We start from the raw sequence: 22530 nt of genomic DNA, 5'->3' as shown, positions 1-22530 counted from the left end.
AGATCTAAATCACTCTGAAGAGCAAACCTCTTCCCACCCCCCCATCTACCCCAACACCCCCCCCCCTTTCAGTACAATCCCCCTCACTTCCGCACCACCACCACTACACACACACCACCTTGTACACAGAACAAATACGACCACAGGATTTCATTGAAATAATAAAAAATGCTAACCAAACAAAGTGCAAAACCAAGCTGCCATTACATGGTGGCTACAAAATTCTAACCACAATATGTATACAAAAATGGCAGCATGTATATTTTTATAGCTTTTTTTTTTTTTTTTTTTTTTTTTTTTTTTTTTTTTTTACAAACCTTCTTCCTTTGCTGGTGCAACAGCCAAGAACGGAACAGAACATTAATAACAACAACATCCATGTAGTTTGGGACACAGGCTTCAGAGCGTTTCCACAGGAAAATCCACATTTTGGGTTTTTTTTATTTATTTCTCAGTCTCCCTTTTTCTTTAAACAGTCTTTCTTTTGCTTTATGAGGCGTGCACCAGAGAACGTTCCAGAGTGTTATAGGCTCGTCACTGGGACTTGGTGTAGCCAAAGATTCCAACAGGGAAGTGCTTGACATGGGTGGGCCACTGCGCGGCCAGCTGGAAAAACTTCACATCGTGCCACTCCACACCATCAATAGAGACTGGTCAAGAAATAAAAGAGAGAAATGTAGCAACAAATATAGTGACCAAGTAAACTACAGCTTATGAGGAAAAAATGAACCTGAATAAACTCTGTGGGTTTCACGTTCACAGGAATCACGGCACAGGTTCACTCTCGGGTTTGTTACTGTGCTGTGCTATCTGGGTCACATGACAGCTTTCACATGACCAATTTTTCATATGGTCTGTTTCTGACTAAACTGAGAGTGTGTAAGACCCCTCTGTCTTGCAAACTTTCCCATGCTGGGAACTGGAATTTATTTAAATAACTCATATTGATGCTAAACAGAATCGAATTGGATCAGAAGGAAACGACGTGCATCAAATCATTAGTACTGTGTTATGTCTGATTTCTTCAAATTGATGTCAAAAAGAGGGACACTGGAGGCACATCCCTAAAATACTCAAATCTAGATGTAATAATACAGTATAATCAGCAGACAGCACACATCTATGGCTCTAGCCTTGAATCTATCACATTCATTCATTCATTCATCTTCTACCGCTTATCCGAACTACCTCGGGTCACGGGGAGCCTGTGCCTATCTCAGGCGTCATTGGGCATCAAGGCAGGATACACCCTGGACGGAGTGCCAACCCATCACAGGGCACACACACACACTCATTCACTCACGCAATCACACACTAGGGACAATTTTCCAGGGATGCCAATCAACCTACCATGCATGTCTTTGGACCGGTGGAGGAAACCGGAGTACCCAGAGGAAACCCCCGAGGCACGGGGAGAACATGCAAACTCCACACACACAAGGCGGAGGCGGGAATCGAACCCCGACCCTGGAGGTGTGAGGCGAACGTGCTAACCACTAAGCCATCGTGCCCCCCAATCTATCACATGATGAAACTAAAAAATAAAAGTGCAGGAACTTACATCGCACATATCAACTTGTAAGGAACTACTGGGAGAATTCACTGCCAGTCCACCAGAGGGCGTGCTGGTGCTTGTCATGTGATCATGTCATGTGTTATGTCTCCTGTTCTTAATTAGCCCTAATGTGTGTGGCCTTATTTATACCTGTCTGTTCATGTCTGTCTTTGTTGCGTTATTTCATACTGTGGTGTTCCGTCTGCTTTGTTGAGTTTTGTTTTTTAACCAATTTATTAAATTGGTTAAAAAATATTTAATATTAAATATTAACACATTTTTTTAGGTAATTAAAACAAGCAAGGTTAAATCTGCACGTGTGTGATTTAGTATGATACCCGAACCGTGACACAACTACTTCAAACGTTTAATTAATGTTGATAATATTATAGAAAATAAATCACAAAAGCTTTAGATTTGCTGCCAAAAGGTTTATAAAAACACGGATTGTGCCACTATGATTTCAGTATTTACAACCAGTGGCCTTGCTACACCACTCAGTTCACACAATGCGAGTGCCAACTTGTATGATTTTATGCTTTAGTGTAAGAAAAGCATAATAATGAGTAAGTGAAAAGAAAACATTTCTGAACCTTGGGGGAAAAAAATAAAGTCTTCAACAGTAAAGAGACTGAGTCAGAATCCCAATCAATCAGTCAGTTAGCATTAGTTCATTAATGTCAATTGTTAAAATGTGGTGACATGAAGTAAGCTTGATTCCATAACAAATGGATGTTCAATTCAAATGTGTAAAAACCAAATCACATAAAATTCCTGCCTTACAAAACTCCAGATAATCAATTAACACGACTGAATAGTGAGACATTTTAATTTGATTAGTTCGGAGCAGTAAGTAAGAAGTGATTTTATGTAATATGGGGAATAAAGGCACACTTCTCTGTCCTATATTATGTTTCCTATATTAATCAAAATCTTTGTCTTTATTTCTTGCTCTAATTAGAACATAAAATAAATAAAATGAAAAATCCCTCTATACAATGAAAAATCTCCCCTTTCTGTGCTCATGCGTTTAGGGCCTGCAGCAAATCCGTGAGTTTATATGAATGTGCGTAAAAAGCATTTTGCTGCATGTCGTACTCTGTACGTACGTGTATGCGACAAATAAAATTTGTTTTTATTTGATTTGTATGTGTGTCACTGGAAAAGCCTCAACGGAGGATCTGCTACAGAAACTGAGCTGGTTGACGTTTAGAAAATTAGAGACACTGAACTACGCCCAGCTTTTTTTAAGAATACATGTAGAGTCTATGCTTTTATGTTTCTATTAAGTAATCGTTCTGCTTTACTGAAATTTTGTTTCCATATCCAGCCTGAACTTTAGTAAAACTAAAGGCTTTGTGTTATTTTGTTGTTTTTCTGATGACCTGATCGTCCATACTCGGTGTAGTACTTTCTAACAAAATTGTATTTATATATTTTTCTTTATAAGCCTGAATAATGTGTGTGTGTGTGTATGTGTGTGTGTACATGAGTAATGTGGTTTGTGGGTGGTTTGTTGTTCTTATTCATACTATCCAACTAATTCATACAAGAACCACCAAGTTATACTTCTACTTCAATCACTGTGATTATGACAGCTGGGTGTTCCCATGAACAGTGTTTGCTGTAACCAGTGGGGTAGCAGAGGGGTGAAAACTGGATGTTCCTCGTTGGCCATTATGTAAAATCTACACCTATGCGTGATTACATACGGTTATATCAGTACAGAAATGTTAACCTCCCTATAAGTTACTATATAACATTACAAATGGTTTCATGTTTTATTTATTCATTTATATATTGATTTATCTATTGATTGATTCATTCATTTATTTGGGTGACATCATAAAATTGACTAAAGAATACTCATATTAATATTACATCAATATATTTAATCAAGTACTTGTAGTTTTTGAAATAAGGTAAAAACCCTATTTTCTTCACCCCTGTACCATTGTAATTAAGTGTCATTTCTACAAAGAGAAAAAGTAAAAAAATTACGGTATAAAAAATAAATACATTTTCACAATAAGCATCCAAGCAGTCACACATTCTATTAAAGTGCAGCATCTAGATTAAGGCACTGAAGTAAAGAAAAAACTAAGCTCATTTTACTAAGCTCATAAAAGCTAATATCACTTTTACTAATTAACCGATAAAGCAAAAATAACGACCAGCATTTGCCTGCTTAATAAAAAACCCTATCATGTGAAAAGCAACGAAAATTCTGATAAAACAATGACATCGCTACAGATGTTAGAAAACTATTATATTGGCTTGTATGCTTATTATTATAATGCCCTGAATCTTTCATAATGTTCCCCCCTAGTGTGAACTAATCAAATGTGGTTTTGAATTATTCATGTCATTATTGTGTGTGTGTGTGTGTGTGTGTGTGTGTGTGTGTGTGTGTGTGTGTGTGTGTGTGTGAAAGAGCCATTCTTTACCTCTCAGCATGGTGTGTTGGTGTTTGGCTGTGCAGATCAGCCTACTAATCCCATCGATCACCTGGCTCTTGGAGTCCATGTCCTTTTCCTTCGGCTTCTTGCTGAGGAAAATCACTACAAACAGAGAAGGACACAAAAGAGATCACCATGGCCTGTTGTGCCAGCTCCAATAAATCTCAAGGAGAAAATAAATCACAAACACAATAACGCACCATCTGCCCTCTTTGGACACTGAATAAAAAAACATGAACGTGATATAAAGCTGTCTGCACTCTTAAGAGTCAAAAAAAAAAAAAAAAAAAATGCAAAATGAAATGATTTGCTGGATCAAATGCTATATTATATATAGTGCTGGCTAAAGAGGCTTGAAGATAGATTGTAAAATTTGCCAAATTTGCAGTGCTTATTGTGATAACTAGTACTATTTATCTGTAATATATTGGAAATGCATTAGACTCCTATTGGATGTTTGTTAATGCTTGCCCTTTTCACCTTATACACCTTATAAAGATGTGCTGGATGTAAAAGCCCAAAGGTTAAGACGGTGGACCACTGATCGAAAGGTTGCCAGTTTGAATCCTAAGTCCACCAATCTGACACCAATGAGATAAGATGTCAGTCTCTCTGAATAAGGGAGTCTGCCACATGCAATACATCCAAAGGAAAAAAAACAATCTGTGTATCTGTAAGTGTTGGTGGCTTCAGTGCACATTTTCTATTAGTCTTTTTTTTTTAGTTCAAAAACATCTGCTTGTGTTAAAAGGTGGTGGTCTAGATGATATAAAAACAGACACTTTTACTTAAGAAAGCCTGGCAACCTGGTTGCATAATCTGAATGGTGCATATAGAAAATCTCTGAATATGTGTCTTTTCGTGTAAATATTGATGTAACTTTTAAGTTTCTCTGTTTTCTGGCCTCCTGCACTATGACATGGCTAACAGTTCGTGCTCTTAAGCGGTCTGTTGACTGGATCTTCAAGAAACTGCTCCAATCACCATAGCAACCAATGTAAAAATCCCGGTGGGTAACACAGGTTCACCTTGCTGTTATATCCCCATCTAATTCATGGCGTTATTGTAACCATGACAACGCTGTCTTCAGAACATTATTATCATGTTTCCTCACACAGCTTGGATTTCCACATGCTTTAGGAGTGCACTGTAATCCATTTAGCTCTTTATACCCCCACACACTAAAGTGTGCCTTACGTTTAATTCACTCTTAATTAAGAACTGGTGGAGGCACTGAAGGATGGTTTGGTGTGTGTGTGTTTGTGTGTGTGTGTGTGTGTGTGTGTGTGTGTGTGTGTGTGTGTGGGTGTGTGTGTGTGTGTGTCACCTTTCTTATTTTTCTCTTTCATGACGACGGTCATGGCCATGCCGTGAGGTGGAGTGAGCTCTCCTCCACTGGGGATGCGTGAGACCTGCAGAGAGCGGAAGTTGCTCTTCAACGTGTTCTTCATCCCCACGTCTCTTTTCTCTCCGTCCTTCTTCTTCTCTGCACCCTGACAAGTCCAGTAATCCACCTGCAGTCCCATCACCTCTCCACCTGAGCCTGGAGAACTACACACACACACACACACACACGCTTACTTAAGGTATTTATAGGCCTTATTTACAGTAAATGCCAGAAATAGGGATTTGTTTTATATTATGAAGAAGGAAACTTTTTTATCTACTAATTTACTAAGTAATAGATGAAATTGTAATCGAGTAAGAATCTGCAATGTCTGCTGTTAAAAATCTGAAAAGTAAAGATTTAGGAGTTCTGGATTTATTACTATTTATTTATCAGCTTTCTGTAAAGCTGCTGTGTAAAAAATGTTTATTCTTAAAAGCATTATATGATGAAAAGTATGTTGAATAAACAACAAGCCTGGTGAGAGAGCCATATATAACTTTACTGTTGCTGTTTACTGGGTACATCACCTGGTCAAAATAATCCAACAGAATAGTGAACAAAACTCTCAGGTGTAAAAGGTAATAAATTGCACCTTTTCAGCTGATTTTCGCTTCAGGGGGAATGTTTTGTATTTTTTCATGGACACATGGGAATATGCTGTAAAATTCCTGTGATTTAAGGTAATAAGTGAGCTTTACACTGTCCAGAAAATATGCTGGTAAATGAAATAAGTGTGTGTGTGTTTCTGTGTGGTGACAGACAACCATTGAATGTTCTTTACACTATGTTCCGCTGAGGATCTGTATCTCGCACAGCCCTCATACCTACAAAAGATTTACATTTACATTTACAGCATTTGGCAGACGCCCTTATCCAGAGCGACGTACGTAAGTGCTTAAATCTCTATCATTGGCTACATTAATGTATCCAATGATATATCACAAAGGCACACAATATGTCAGATATATCACAAAGGCACACAATATGTCAGATATATCACAAAGGCACACAATATGTCAAAAAACAGTGAGAGTGTAGACAACTCATTGCTGAATGATTACTGGAATGATCTAGAGTGAGCTCTTTGTGTGAGTGAGAGAAAAAGGAAAAGTGTGGGTAATGTACCCTGCTCCAGACAGACTAGCTGAGACAGAGGGAGAGGAGGGAGGAGTGCACGTCATGTCTTTCCCGTATGGTGCTCCAGTCTGGGCTGGAGGTGAAGACAGCATGCTCATACTACCCATCACGTTGGCATCATCAGAATCCACTACAGGGAAATTACACACACACACACACACACACACACACACACGCACACACACACGCACACACACACACACACACACACACACACACACACACACACATTTAATTGCACTATCCACTGTATGGTATAAGAATTCACCTCCATCATACATTTCCACCTCTATTTTTTTTTGTTACAAATGATCTCAACTGGGATCCTACTGGGATTGTGAGAAATTAACACAAAATTCCCATGATATTGAAGTAGGAGGAAGATTTTACAAGTAACATTTGTGATTGCATATCCCACTGCTTTTCATTAAATCTATTATTAAACAAAGCAAAACACATTGAATCTAAAGAATAAAGCACAGGAGGGCAACCAGAAGACCATGTGTAGGCCTTAACATGATACTACCACCAGCATGGTTCACAGTGGGGATGAAATACTTATTATTAATAATAACTTAATATACAGTCTGTTCACTATTTGTATTTTGTTTATGAAGGCTCCTACCTGAGGTGGACAAGTTGTGCTCAACAATGCCTACTTTTACCAACTGAGACAAAAGACAAGCAAAAACAACACATAAGATTCACACCGGATTCATTTTGTAATGGTTCTGATAAACAAAAATCAATCAGCTCTGCAATCTTACCCCAATGAATGGCACAAACTTCTGGCATGAGTCCTCATCGGGGCTGTGTGGTAAATAAAAGTGAGGAAATATTAGAACAATGCACAGCTTAAGCGCAGGTCTAACGTTACTTTGTCAGTGAAAGACTGGGTAAATGCGCACTCAGGTGTCCAGGTATGAGGGAGCGGGTCATGTCAAGGCTGGCTGAGTGACAAAGGCATGGCACCACCTCCTAGTGGCGGGGTGCTGTGAGGAAGCGGGTGGGTCATGCCATGAAGTCATGAGTGGATGCTGGGATAGCTGCTTACAATCTCCACCAGTTAGGTGCAGTGTAAGGCAGTGGACAACAGTGTGTGGTCATTGTGCTAACCCTGCACTCCAATACTGTCTTTAAAAATGTGCTCACAGGACATTAGTTAAAGTGGTGTCAGTGTTTTTATGTAGTGTTTCATACCAGCTGATAGATGGTGTCAAATTAAAGGATAAAATCGATCATTGGCCAAGAATATTGGTGGGAAAATGTATGTACCAATGTACAGATAAACATCTACTTACAGAAAGTGTTGTGTCAAAAATTAGCTTTGTTTCATGCCATTTATTTATAATTTTTTATTAGGCTTAAGGTTAAGAAATGGGTCTTTTATAAGAGTTCATGTGAGAGTTACTACAGAAATGATAATGGTATTAAAATGAGAGCATTCATCAGAGCTGCTGTTATAAAAGTGATTCAACACCATCTGAGCAATTGGAATCAAGAATAAAAAAATAACTAAACTACTTGATCCTTATTCTACTGTGCAGCAATTAGCCACGCATGTGATAATGATGACGATTGTGAGATAAAACAGTACTGGAACACAGGGTTAATGCTACACAGGCTCCTCTGATTATAAAGAATGTGCCCCTCTGCTATTGGAGCTGGTGAAGCTGATGTCTGAACCAGAATGAGGATGAAGCAACTTGACAAAACGTACTAAAGTACAGTGGCTGAAAATGACCGGTTATTTTTTTTCTTTGTTAGTGGTGGCATGTTGATTAGGCAGCCAGTCCCATGAAACCTCTAATTCTGTGCTCTATGTAACCTTCAGACGTATCCCTGAGATACAGTGAGCTTACCGGTATAACAAATATGATCACTAAGCCTGAGTGTGTGTGTGTGCGTCTATGTGTGTGTGTGTTTTCAGAGGACTTGAGGCTTCTATGATATTCATGACTGCCACTCTCCATGATGAAACACTATTGTCCTGGCAGAAGTCCAGCTTTAAGAAAGGAAAGTCACCCTTCTGCTGTTTTTCTCTTTTTCATTCTCTCCATAAATCAACATTCATCTCGTTCTCTCTCACTTATTATATGATTTTTAATACCCTGCTCTCTCTGTCCTCCACTGTTTCACTTTTTAATATCCTCCTCTCTTTTTTATTCTCTTTTATGTGAGCTGGTAATTGGCTGTGTGACCTTTCTGCTTATGTGTTTGTCCTTCCCCTGGGGACATAGAGACCTGTCCAGACTAGTCATCCAACCCTGAGTCTCCCATGTGTGTGTCTCCGTGTGTGTTTGTGTGTGTGTGTGTATTTGTGATCTTCCTGGTTTGATTCCTTTGTTATCTTCTTGTTGGAGATTTCTTTTCTACCCGTAATCATCCAGCATACAGGAATAATCCAGCATTTTTCAACTTAATCTCTATCTACCAAATCTGTACTGAGTGATTACTACAGACATGAATTTGAACAGTTTTCTCTGTGCAAAGGAAGAGAAAGCATGTTTACACAAAACTCATTTACAATGGAAGGGCTCTCAAGTTCTTTATATTGTATCGGTATAATTTATCCTGCTCTACCATAACACTCTGTCTCATTCTTATTGTAACAGTATTATAAGTGAGTTTTCAGTATCAGATTACTTTTTTCTTAATACAGGAAAACCAGTCAGAATTCTTGTCAGAAAAATATCACACGTACATGTACATATATTACATTTGGCAGACTCCTTCATCCAGAGCAATGTATCTGCTACAACATGCAGTAGATCCAGGATCAGGAACTGGTAGACCACAATCCAGATGTGGAAATGTTTAACGCTTTTCTGCATCCGTTCCTAAGCTATAGAACAGCTTCCCATCTAACATCAGGTTCTCTTCAACATTGAGGCAGTCTTAAGACTTATTTTTATTCTTGAGCTTTTGATTTATTTTAATGAATTATGTACTATCATTGTTGTATTTGTTGTCACTGTCTTTGAATACTAGATTTCAGTTGTGTTAAAAGTTCTCTATAAATATAAAAAGTTCCACTTATTTTGACTTGATTGGACCAAATTGAGTAGTTTAGTAATTCCATGATGTAGCCAATCACAGATATGTAGATTATTTAGGTGTAGGCAGCTGCAACAGAGACTACCTCCAGGGCTCCAGGGCTAAAGATGTTGCTTGTTTTAAAAACATAGAAAACCAATATGATTAAATGACTAATGGACAAATCACAGCAGGTGTCAAAACTGGTAACGTAAAGCGACAGTATAAAAACATAACCTCTTCAAAATGTTTAATTTCTATCTAAAAAGGAAATGATTAATGATAGCTGATAGCTGTTGTCACCATTCAGTCCTGTTAGTGGTTAATTTTAATGTAATGGGATCTTCGTAAATGTTAGAATACTCCGGTAACCGATAGAAATGAATTTGAAAAATACAGAAGTATTCCTTTCACTAATAATAAATGTTGTTAAAACACTTCAGAGCACTCAATCAAACTAAACCAGACCAAAAGAAAAAAAGACAGACAGACAGACAGACACATTAAAAGTGCGTGACGCATTGAGTATGAGTGTGTTAGACACAACAGGGGCAAACTGGGAACGTCAACCCACACACGATCATGTACCTGATGTAAAAATCAAAATACAAACTTCTTTTCCTTGAGTGCCAACAAAAGACAAAAGGGAAAGAAACCCAAAGCATAACAGTATTACAAACGGGCTTGTTCTCAGCTGATTAGTAATGATTCTCAATGCAAAAGTAAAGCACATAAATATAAAATCGACCAAAAATAATGCCGGAAACATAGAACAGAATCAAGACATTAAAAGGATTTTTAACTGCACAAATGAAATCCTTTTAATAGACTAACTCTGCCACGTGTTCTCTCAGAAGATGAGAGTTGAATACAGAAATATCTCTAAAAACAGATAAACAGCATAAACTTTACATATTTTTAATGGCACATAATGTGTCTAGCTTTTTACACACACACACACACGCACAGTGGTACCTTTTCTGTTTGTAGGTGAGCATGGCTTCAGAGATGGGGAAGTGATGAGACATGTTTGCTCCTGACAGATACTGAGACACTCGGCCGGCTACATCGATGTTGTCTGTTCAGACAGAAAGTAAATATGAGTTAAAAACTCACACACATACACAAACATCCTTTATGTCGTTAAAGTTCCTAGGAACCTAATTGCATGATTGCTTAACAGTTAGTCTAATGTCGGTCATGTGAGAACAATGTTCAGTAACAATTATATAAATATGCAGTATGACTGACTGTATAGTTGATATTTAATTCATTAGCTGGATTATACAGACAGGAACCTCAGCACAGGATCGAAATATTTTGAACCTAAAGATATGATACCAAAAGCAACCCACTGCACCATTAATTGATACATATAATTAATACCTATGCAATATTTCTAACACAGTGTCATATTAGTGTAAATAATTAATAGTGGTTATTGGCTACTATTCTTTTCAAATGTTTTAGAATAAACTAATAATAGCCAAGACTTTAAAGGTTTATGCCTTTTAGACAGAGTTCAAGAAGATTCCACACTTCCACAGATTCCATACTGATCAGCTAGACCACTGAAACCCCTGACAGATGAAGTGATAGCACTGATAATCTCTACAGTGTCTGTATAGCAGCGGCATATATACACATTTCTGTTGTAGCCATCATTTACTTTTTTTTTTTTTAGCAATTTGTGCTACTTGTTTCTTCCGTGGGATCAAATCCGACAGGTTAGCCTTCGCTCACCACGAGTATCAGTGACCCTCTGTGGCCATGTCCCTGTCTCTGGTTTAGAGATTCCAAGCCATTACCATTTATCAGTTTGCTGTCAATTTGCTGTCCCCTATAATATAGCCCTTGACAGTGCTATTGCAATCGGAAAATCAATGTTATTTATGTCACCTGACTGGAGTATGTATTAATACTTATTTGGTTTTCCATGTCAAGTGGTTACTGGATTTTTAGAATTTGGAAATACTGAAGAAAAATTAATTCTGGGGTCATGCAAACAAAAGTTATTGTCAAGATTTGGCTCAAACCTGATGCTGGGGCCTCTAACCTCCCAAATACATCTCTCCAGCCAGCGTCCAAGAAAATGCTGCTGAACTTATTGTCGAAAGATGAGATGTACTTTGCCACAGGGTGACAACCTGAAGAACGAAGATAATAAAAATATCAAGAAAATTAAATACAAACACCAACAATACAAACAGAAAAGACTTTATTTGTTTTGAGAACTTGTTAAGGGACCAACATACCAACAGGAATGACCAGGAAGCGGATGTAGCTCAGCCAATCAGGTGTCTTATTAGCGAGCTGCTCCACGAAGCACCTCAACACAGTGCTCAGGTAACTCTGGTCTCCTGCCACGGCCACCTTAATAGTGGGCGGCGTCTGTGCGTTGCAGTTACAGCTGAGGAGAGATGGATATCTCATAAAAATACAGATCAAAAAGATCTCTTTTTTCTGACGGCTATTTATAAAAGAAGCGGACGTCACTGCAATTTGATAATGAACTTCAAAGCTTATCCACAGTGCTTAGCAACAGTTGCTATGCACGAGTGCTTAGTTGATCAGGAACTCAGGAGATGAGTATGAAGGTTTCTGGAGATTTGAGAGAATTATGGCAAGGTGACAAATGGACCCTTACAATCTCTGGATCCTGGTGACGATGGTGTTGAAGGCCGCCTGCACGTCAGCAGCAGAGATGGTTGAGACGATGGGCTGCTTGTGCTCAAGAAGGATCTCATTTAGATACTAGAGAGAGAGAGAGAGAGAGAGAGAGAGAGACAGAGAGAGAGAGAGCACGAGAGAGAGAGAGAGAGAGAGAGAGAGAATATAAGAATATAATATCTGCCAAGACAAAGAATAGCATAAGAAAAAATCTCCAGCTGGAGAACAAACACCAAAGGATTTTTTAAATTCTAAAGAGAAAAGATTCATGACTATATACTGTAAGTATAAATATTTGCTGAACAAGGAAATCTGTCTATGTTCACGTATTACTTTTATAGACTATAGTTACTGCTTTGTAGAAGAGGATCCTCATAATCTGGTTAAATTTAGTCTCGAGAAGTTGCAGATGTTCTATATCACACTGTCTAGGTGAACTAAAGTCTGTCTGGAACTTACAGGTGCACTTGAAAAAGCCAGATGCACAACATTTCTGACAATTCTCTCTATTTTGTATTTTTTGCATGACTAGGTTAAGTAAATTATTTAACAATTTATCAAACTTTCTCTCTAGGTGATTCATTTTACAAAAACTTCTCAATGGATCTTCTCCAAAAACTTCCAATACTGTACTGCAAAGAGTTCTCAAGTGTTTCATGTTAGAAGTAAAAAAGTGCTACAGATTAGATTGCGTAAGGATTATATTTGTGACCAATCATATTAGAGACATATTAGATCTCCGACACAGAGCCAAAATGCCAAAGCGGCAGAAATTATATAATTTTTGCTATGACATTTCTGTGTTGTGTCGGAGATGTTTACATTTACATTTATTACAATTATAAGATACATATGTTAGCGCATCTCTAATATGATCAGAACAAATGTAATCTCTACACGATAGAGCCTCAAATATCTTAACATAGAGACAAAGTGAAGGCTTATAATAGACCAGAATTTAAAAGCGCTCCTATTTTTGTTATAGGACAACCAATCACAGTCTTCAAAAGAATGCGTCATACCGAGTAACAGGGTTAAGCCACGCCTCCTCTCTAATATAAACGTTGTTGTATTTTCCTTGCTTAGCGTTGCTCTGAGATTGATCCTGAATCACTCTGAAGTTAAGATTCCTAGCTAGAAATTTTGAAGCTAAATTAGAAGCTCTCTAAGATCATTCTTACAATCTTTGTGAATACAGGCCCTGATTCTTAGACATATAACAATTATGAATGATTCTGCATCAGTGCAAAAAAAGAATCGAATAAGAAAACTCTTAGAAACGGTTGCCAGGTTGTGTGTAAATCCAAGGAGATCAGCAGTTTCTGAGTTCAGACCACCTTACACCAACAACCCCACCACACATAAAGTCACAGAGATCAGAACTTTTCCCACTTTAATGTTTGATGTGAACATTATCTGGTTTCATTATCTGAAACTTGATCTACATCTGCATGATATTATTCACTGTGCCGCTGCCACATGACTAAATGATTGGATAACTGTATAAACATAAACCAGCAGGTGCACAGTTTTCCTTTGCAAACTGCAGTCAGATTAAATGACTGAATAATACATTACTTTGTATTCGAACACGCTGAAATATTAATGAGCTTTTCATTTTAGACCACAGACAGGGAGAACATCAGCCACATGGATACACTTTATGCAATGCCATCATTTTATTATTAAACCTGAACGTTTCAGATTCATTTTTATTTATTCATTATTATTAACCTTTCACCGAAAGGTGGCAAGATATGACATTATTGAGATTCAAGCCATACGTATTCATGTAAAAATAAACACACCATTACTTATATATGCTCATTACACGGGTGATGATGCAGTGAAGTCCAAACATTATCACAGAACATAAATAAATGTGACTCCAGCATGTGCCTGATAGATATGAGCTAATGATGTGGTTTTTATTAAGTAATTATTAAAAAAAGACTTTTAAAAATGCATGAAGTAAATCATTAAATTGATAATACTTCAAAATAATTATTAATTATTTATTAAGTAATACATTTGTATTACAAAATTAAGAATATTTCAAAATAAAAATACATGCATCTTTATAGATTTTTTTTTCCTTCACCCACACCAAGGTCATCTAAGCAGGAAAAACGTGCTTTGTCAGATTTACATTTTAGGCGACTACAAGTTGAACATAGGACCTCACTCACTCTCACTCATCTTCTACCGCTTATCCGAACTACCTCGGGTCACGGGGAGCCTGTGCCTATCTCAGGCGTCATCGGGCATCAAGGCAGGATACACCCTGGGCGGAGTGCCAACCCATCGGTTTTTAATATTATTTGATTTTTATAAATCAAGTAGAAGATTAATCATCCGGTTTTAGATACTTTTACGTATTCCAGGCATTAAAGTTTCACAGTCGGGAAAACTTTTATTTAGAAAAATATCCTAAAATTTAAAAAGCAATCTAGAAATCTGTATGTCTAATAATCTTATAAAGAGAAAAATTAGATCTATATCCAGTCACTAAACTAGAGATATTTTTACTTGCTAAGCAACCTGAATTTATACATTTAAAGACATAAGATCAGCAACTAATCCCCTTAAAAATTCCACATATATTACTATAGTACTGATTTATACTGATTTAAAAAGCAATGCTGTTTTATTTTCAGTGAGAGAGATCTTAATGAATTGACCTTCATTTCATACGTCTTGAAGATAGAAGAGTTTTCAATATCCAGTATTCATGTTTCTTTACTTTATTTAACTTTTTCTGCTTGTTTTAGATGAACAAAGCTTGCTTTTTTACATCCAGCACACGGAGGAGGATCGATGGTAAAGAAACTTTGGCTTCCATTTGATGATACCGGATAATGATAATATCTTTTATTTAGTGAGAAAATGATCGTTTAATCACAAGTGTCAGAAAGAACCCTTTAAACGGTGAAAACAGAAGTGAACTAGAAACAACTAGAAGCATATTGATTATTGTGCTTTGAATGTAGGTGTCCTCAGCATGGCAGTAATGGAGGTGCAGTGCACCACAGGGGCAGGAAGAGATTTACAGCAGGGGTTAGAGGGCACAGAGAGAACACCACCTGCTCCTTCACACACACACACACACACACACACACACACACACACACACACACACAATCAGATGCTCACATGCTCAGATGCCTGACATGAGTCATATCTACATAGGTGACAGACAATAACACACTCTGACAGATGTTCACAAACACAAAACACTTGCACACACAGGCGACAGATACACACCTGGCCCTGCCAGTCGGTAGTGTTGATGAGGATGATGCTTTCTGGCAGCTGCTCATCTGAGTTGAGGATCTGATTCAGCTGGTCATACACTGACTTCCTGGGAACCTGAAACAGAATAGAAAAATGGCATGTAATGAACTATGTATCTAGACTCATCTGTACAGTTAGGAAAACTGATTACATACATACATAACAAATAAATAATACCTTTGTAATGAATAGCATGTCAGCCTGTGATACATTCTTATAATAACACAGCTATTTACTGACAATGATATATTCTTTATCAATTAATTAAAACACGATACGAACACACAAAAAACAAAATAAAATTATGAAGCAAGAAAAAAAGCCAAGAAACAATATTTTGATAGCTTTTGAGCAAGCGGCTGATGTCTAAAAAGTAATCCGCACCTTCTCACAAATCTGAACTAACTAGTATTAATCTTCACAGCTAAGACACTATCAAGTGTACAAACAAACAGAACTACAGTAAGGAAATATATTAGAATACATATTCAATAAATGTAATAATAAATTCAATAAATAAAATTACATATAATAAACATGCTAATGTACTGATTCTGATACCTAAACCCCCTGCTGTATATTTTATTTATTTATGTTTCATTTAATATCTAAAAAAATCCTATTATATGAAAACAAAAGTGGACAATAAATGTAAAATCTTTTTTCCAAATGATCATCACATAAGCATGAGCAAAACGTATTATATAATATTATTATTATTATTAATAATAATAATAATAATAATGCTATAATAATACTGTATAATAATAATTATAATAATACTAATTACTTACTATATATATAATTTAATATAATATATATAATTTGTAGTAAAGCACACTAAAACATTGTTCCACCTGCACAATGAGTCTGGAGTCAGGTGAGGTTTCACTGTCGATGCTACTGGTTCGGTCGCTCTGAGCTTTCGAGCTCTGTCTGTCCTTCATAGAGGTGCTGCGTGGTCGTCTCTGCAGCTTGCTGTCCGTTTTACTGGGGACACAGATCAGGGACGTTTACAGCTCCATGTAGCACATGTAATGCAATGAAGTATTTACACGGCAAAAAATGACATCTTAGCAAGTACAAATATTTTGAACTTTAAGGCAAATGTATCTACTATTTCTTATAATTAGATGGCAGCAAAACAAATCTCAGACTATTAAACCTAGTTCTAGTCATATTTTCTATTTTTAAACTTTCTTATTCTATTGGCAGATCAATTTGCTTCTTTTAAGAAATGAATGTAAAGCATAAAATGCTCAAATGTCTCTAAAAACATGTTTAATAATATTTTATTTGTTTTATTGTAATCTTATAATAAGAAACTGTAGATAAAAATCCCTCACTAAGTAGGTAAAGGTTGCCAGGTAAATATTTTTCCTATGTTTCAACTGAATATAGACAAGTGCTCCATAAGATACTTACGGATGATATTAAAAACAAATTTTCCACTTTGTGATTGTAACTGATCTCTTCACCTCTCTCTAAGTAATTGTAAGTTTTGTGTGAGACAGAATCAAGTCTAAGATATATGTATGAAGTATGCTACAAGAAATAAATAAATGAATGAATGAATAAAAATAAATAAATAAATAAATAAATAAATAAATAAATAAATAAATAAATAAATAAATAAATAAATAAGTCTGTACTAATGCAAATAACATGATTATAACTCTGGGCTATCATTGTTTATTTTTAGTCACAGAGAGGTAAACTAAATATACTGGTGCTCAGGAAATTTGTTCTCTTATTCAACACCAGAGAAAAAAAACCTACTCTGAATATACCGGCGTTCACAATCTATCCATCCATTTATCTGTCCATCAATTTATCTATCTATCTTATCTGCTAGTACATCAAGCACTCACTTAATCTTTTAATTAAATGGCATAAAAATGGTTGAATATACAGAGAAAAATAAAGACGCTTGCTTTACACCCACACAAGGTCTTTTTTAGTTATTTGTAAAATGTCATGAGAAGAAAAACATCGCAGCTCACGAGAGACTAGTTAAGATTCTGTCAAAAAAAGGATAATGACTGAGTCACCCTCATGCAGGAATTTATAGAGGCATTCTCGTCTACCTAACTAGCATGACTTACTTTATTCCATTTTATTACTTACTAATTCTATCTGATGCTAGACAACAAGCCATAAGGCAGTAGGCAGTATGTTAGTGCCTTCACAGTCCCAATGGCCTAGCTAATGGATGTATGACTTGTCCACCACTACAAGTTTCTCTCTTCATTATATTTATTTTATCTTATAGCATTTTAGAAGTTTTCTAACTGATTTCACAACTGAACAAAAAAATAAAATAACATATAACGCCCTTAAATAAAAGATTTATAAACTGTGAAAGAAGAGGACATCTGTCCATTTTTAAGGATTAAAACACGCTCTTATCCCACTGCTCCAGTATGATGTTACAAGCTGCTGTTTATTCCATCAATAACCATGAGATCAACGTAATCTCAATTAATAATAATTTAATAAAATGATGATAAATAAATGTTATCTATATTAAATAAAATTTAAGCAAATTACCCCCCCCCCCCCCCAAAAAAAAAACAAAAAAAAAAAAAACAAAAAAAAAAAAACATACTTTTTCCTAGTGAAGTGCTATAAAAATAGTGTATTTGCATATTTAAATATGATAGAAAACCTGCTGGTTATGTACTGATATGACACACTAATACACTAATTCCCTGTTCCTTAATGATGCAACAACAAACTTCACACCTAAATCAATGATCCTTATAGGATTTAATTGCTAAATAAAAATGTTTAGAACATCCTGACTAGTTTTAATTGAATAATCTCGAGAATCAGAGAAGAGTCAGAAACAAACCAGATGAGTCATGTATTTATAATGAAGCCTCAGAAACACTAGATAATGTCACGCTAACACGTGGAGGATTGCTCTTCTTAATGAGCTCGTTAGCTGATGGAAAAACATTCACACATTCTCAGTCGGTCTCTTGAGAGACTCTCAATATAATGAAGATGTGGGGCAAACTCTACAAGCAGAAATAAAGACTGTAGACTGTGTAGATGACTCAAGTATAGATGAATAGATAATGATGAGTTTTATATACATGTAGAGGTGCCAAAGCACACATCAAATGGTGAAAGAAAGAAAGAAAGAAAGAAAGAAAGAAAGAAAGAAAGAAAGAAAGAAAGAAAGAAAGGAAGGAAGGATGGTGAATTTGCCTTTACCTAGGTGACATCATATTCTGGGACTCGGTCTTGCAGATTTTGCCCACTGAGCTGGCCAGTTTCTCCACACTCATGTCCCAGCTTAGGTTGACATCATGTTGGCTTGGCGCTCCTCCCACTCCTGCGTCCTCCTCAGCAGCCTCCTGCAGACACAACAACGTCACACCATGCAAGACATCTAAAGGTTGTCATGGTAACAGCCACTGATCCAGACCATAGGCAACAAATCAAAACCTGTGAGCACAGATGTCCTTGAGGGGGTGTTTTTACACGTGAATGTTTGGGTGTGTGTGTGTGTCTGTGTGTGTCTAAGCACGTGCATGAGACCCATGGAGACAGGAGCATGTAACTGAGAGTCACCATGGTATTAACTAGCACACCCTATTTATGTCTATGAATAAAGGGTAAAGTCTGGTATTTGTGATATTACTGGACTGGTTCAGAACTCTAACCAAATGCACATCCCTTTTCCCCTATCATATAGAAATTCTATCAAAACAATACTTATTTCATGTTGTCTGTTTAACTTTTACTCTATGTGTCATAGTGTCTGTGTAAGAAGCATAATTTCTGTGCTTAGCAGCATCAGAAAAGGAGGTGTGGCCTTTGTGCTCTTTAGTCCTAATAAAGAAGGTGTGGCCAGTGCTCCTGTCAGTCAAAATAAAGAAGGTGTGGCCTCTGCTCTTGTCAGTCAAGATAAAGAAGGTGTGGCCTCTGTACCTGTCAGTCCCATTAAATGATGTGTGGTCTAACAGAATTGCATCTAAACATCTTTAAATCTTGATCTGTTAAATGTGTTTATATATATATATATATATATATATATATATATATATATATATATATATATATATATATATATATATATATGATACTGAAAAACCAATAACATGCATTGTGCTTCAGAAGGAGATTTATACACCCCTCTACATGTCCTCTGTCTCTCAGTAGCGGTTGATATGAAGCTAAACAGTAAGTACAGATGGATCAAATGAAGCAGCAGCAGTAACAAATGAGCAAATGGCCTCCTCAGTCATCAACACGCTGATACTAAACACACACACTACAGCACTCCAATAAAGTGTAATGGAGCTCTCAGTGGGTCTGTTTCCATTTAACTGACCAGGCGGAAAAAAGGAACTGATAAGTTAACGAGACCAGCGTAAAGTGACAGTGGTGGAAAAGACAGATACTGACCACTGCTATAGTGTCCACTACAGACGTCTCATCTTGGTACCGTCCAACTGCTACTCTGTCCTTCTCCACTGCTAGCAGGTCTCCAATCTACACACACACACACACACACACACGCACGCACACCAGGCACATGGTGAGCAATTCAGAGATAGCTCCCTCTGGACAGACATGGAATTGTGTGAGTAGTTTTGATTAAGGTCTTACAGCAGCAGTCTGTACTCTATGCTGACTCTTCTGACTGTGCAAACTCCCAATTTCAGTTTGGGAACTGGAGTGAGACATGCCCTCAAAGAATGGCCTGAAAGACATAATTAGGTTAGTTCATTTTAATTAGTATCCTAAGAAACTGCTTTGCAACATTTCATACTCCGACAGCGGCACTACAGCACAGATTCCTGACCTAAGGAGGGTAACATTTTTATAGCTTTCTTTATCAAACCACAAAGAGGTAACAACATAATTACATCATATACTTTAATTGTTCAAAAAAACATTTACATTTATTTACCATCAATAACAGCTTGAACACTAAAAATCCAACTACTTTTTTCCATTTAACTAATGCCTTACTAAATGAATTTGGTATATAAACACAGAAAAGAAGGGACTTGTGCCACTTTTGGTCACATACTTTGTTAATTTTTTTTGCCATTTAATTAAATAATAAAAGTACTTCAAATTAACATGTGACATAAATAAAGTTATTACTGTATTCACCACATTTTCCTACTATGGTTATTTTGCCAAAAGAATTATGAAACACACATTTCCATAGGCATTTCCATAGACCTCTAAAATATCTCAATGTAGCCTTCATTGACTTTGAATATATATTACGGAACTTTTTAAAGAAATTCTACAAGCCCTATCTTACACATTAACTCTTCAACACATTGCATGCCTTATGTTATTTTTGTGATCTGCCTGTAACAGTTATCACATTTTTAGAAGCTCAACGCCAAAAGATGAGTCTCAGGGTTGTTGTAATTCACTAGATTTGCTACAACACCCCAGGGAAGCTGCTTACTTGAGCTTAGGTTTAGGGGTACTAAGTACACTGTCGTTGTCCTCCATCTCCGGGCCGCTGTCACTCTGGTTATACACCTCCAGGCTGTCATAGAGCAGGTCCAGATCCTCCTCCACCTCTTGGGTCTGATCCACTGGGTCTGAGTCAAGAACCTGAGGCCACACACACACACACACACACACACACATACACACACACACACACACACACACACACACACACACACACATGCAAACACAGATGCTTAGAAGTGTTTTACAACATCTAAAGCTGTGTGACTGGTTTTGAGAAAGTATAAAAGGTTTCATTGCATTTTAATTTGCATATGCAAAGCAGGCTCAGAAATATTGCCATGTCACAGACCAAACTGTGAGAAGGTTTTCATTGTATGCACAACCCTACAAGCTGTGTGATCTACTGTATGCACTCAGCTCCTTGTACTGTATCTTTGACTTGTGCACACTGCCAGTGGCACTTGGCGTACGGTGCTTGGGAACCAGAATGTTTTAATTATAAAGTGTGGAAGATTTTGGAAGATAAACACAAAAGGGCACGCAGTTAATAATAATTTTAAAAAAACATGTAGTTATATGTAATAAATTCCGTAATATGGTCAGAAGTTGATTTTCCTATAACATTACTGTATATCCTAAAATGTCTTATTCCTCTTATACCAATACAGCTTGTCAACAGATAACATTTAAAATTTATTTAATTGAATTACACTTAGGGGGGCACGGTGGCTTAGTGGTTAGCACGTTCGCCTCACACCTCCAGGGTCGGGGTTCGATTCCCGCCTCCACCTTGTGTGTGTGGAGTTTGCATGTTCTCCCCGTGCCTCGGGGGTTTCCTCCGGGTACTCCGGTTTCCTCCCCCGGTCCAAAGACATGCATGGTAGGTTGATTGGCATCTCTGGAAAATTGTCCCTAGTGTGTGTGATTGCGTGAGTGAATGAGAGTGTGTGTGTGTGTGCCCTGCGATGGGTTGGCACTCCGTCCAGGGTGTATCCTGCCTTGATGCCCGATGACGCCTGAGATAGGCACAGGCTCCCCGTGACCCGAGGTAGTTTGGATAAGCGGTAGAAGATGAATGAATGAATGAATGAATGAATTACACTTTATGTTCATTTTTTTTTTAAAGTTATAATTGCATTTACTTCTGAGGAACATGCTAAAGATCCTGAAAGTATTTAATCGGATGGTCACGTACGTTAGTTTGGAAGTTACAATTTTAAGTTAATATGTATCTAGATATAAATGAGCAATTTTCCCCAATTTTCTCCCCAGTCTGATGCCTGCAAATTACACACACCAGTCAGCTTTCCTCTATTATACAGCAGCTAGAAGCCAGGCAGGGTGAAGGCTAACGTTCTTCCTCTGGGACACGTGAAGCCTGCATAGACACTCAGGGCTTTAGGAATTTGTAGTTTTTCCATAAGTGTTTCTGTTTTTCTGAACCTACAGTACTAAAAAAAATAAAAAACTTAAAACCTAAACAGAGGTAAGAACGGTGACTTGAATAAATTTATATCAGTATAGTGGTG

At 37.1% G+C, this 22530-nt stretch overlaps 1 protein-coding gene across 1 annotated transcript in view; it reads right to left on the bottom strand.

Annotated features, from left to right (window-relative positions):
* Positions 1 to 262: 262 nt before the first annotated feature.
* Positions 263 to 22530, bottom strand: part of si:ch211-126j24.1 (phosphofurin acidic cluster sorting protein 2) — a 67780-nt gene continuing 45512 nt past the window's right edge. Inside the window, exons 9-24 of the mRNA XM_060880879.1 lie at positions 20988 to 21139; positions 20165 to 20258; positions 19961 to 20047; positions 18764 to 18906; positions 16399 to 16531; positions 15512 to 15616; positions 12225 to 12331; positions 11833 to 11987; positions 11614 to 11724; positions 10553 to 10655; positions 7309 to 7351; positions 7167 to 7209; positions 6530 to 6671; positions 5342 to 5565; positions 4003 to 4116; positions 263 to 650 (exon numbers count right to left, since the gene is read on the bottom strand). Coding sequence (XP_060736862.1) covers positions 535 to 650; positions 4003 to 4116; positions 5342 to 5565; positions 6530 to 6671; positions 7167 to 7209; positions 7309 to 7351; positions 10553 to 10655; positions 11614 to 11724; positions 11833 to 11987; positions 12225 to 12331; positions 15512 to 15616; positions 16399 to 16531; positions 18764 to 18906; positions 19961 to 20047; positions 20165 to 20258; positions 20988 to 21139 — 1872 coding nt within the window. The 3' untranslated portion in view covers positions 263 to 534. The remainder of the gene's footprint in view (positions 651 to 4002; positions 4117 to 5341; positions 5566 to 6529; positions 6672 to 7166; positions 7210 to 7308; positions 7352 to 10552; positions 10656 to 11613; positions 11725 to 11832; positions 11988 to 12224; positions 12332 to 15511; positions 15617 to 16398; positions 16532 to 18763; positions 18907 to 19960; positions 20048 to 20164; positions 20259 to 20987; positions 21140 to 22530) is intronic.

Source organism: Tachysurus vachellii, chromosome 1, assembly GCF_030014155.1.
Source record: "Tachysurus vachellii isolate PV-2020 chromosome 1, HZAU_Pvac_v1, whole genome shotgun sequence".
NCBI lineage: Eukaryota > Metazoa > Chordata > Actinopteri > Siluriformes > Bagridae > Tachysurus > Tachysurus vachellii.
This window is presented reverse-complemented; position numbering and strand designations above follow the sequence as displayed.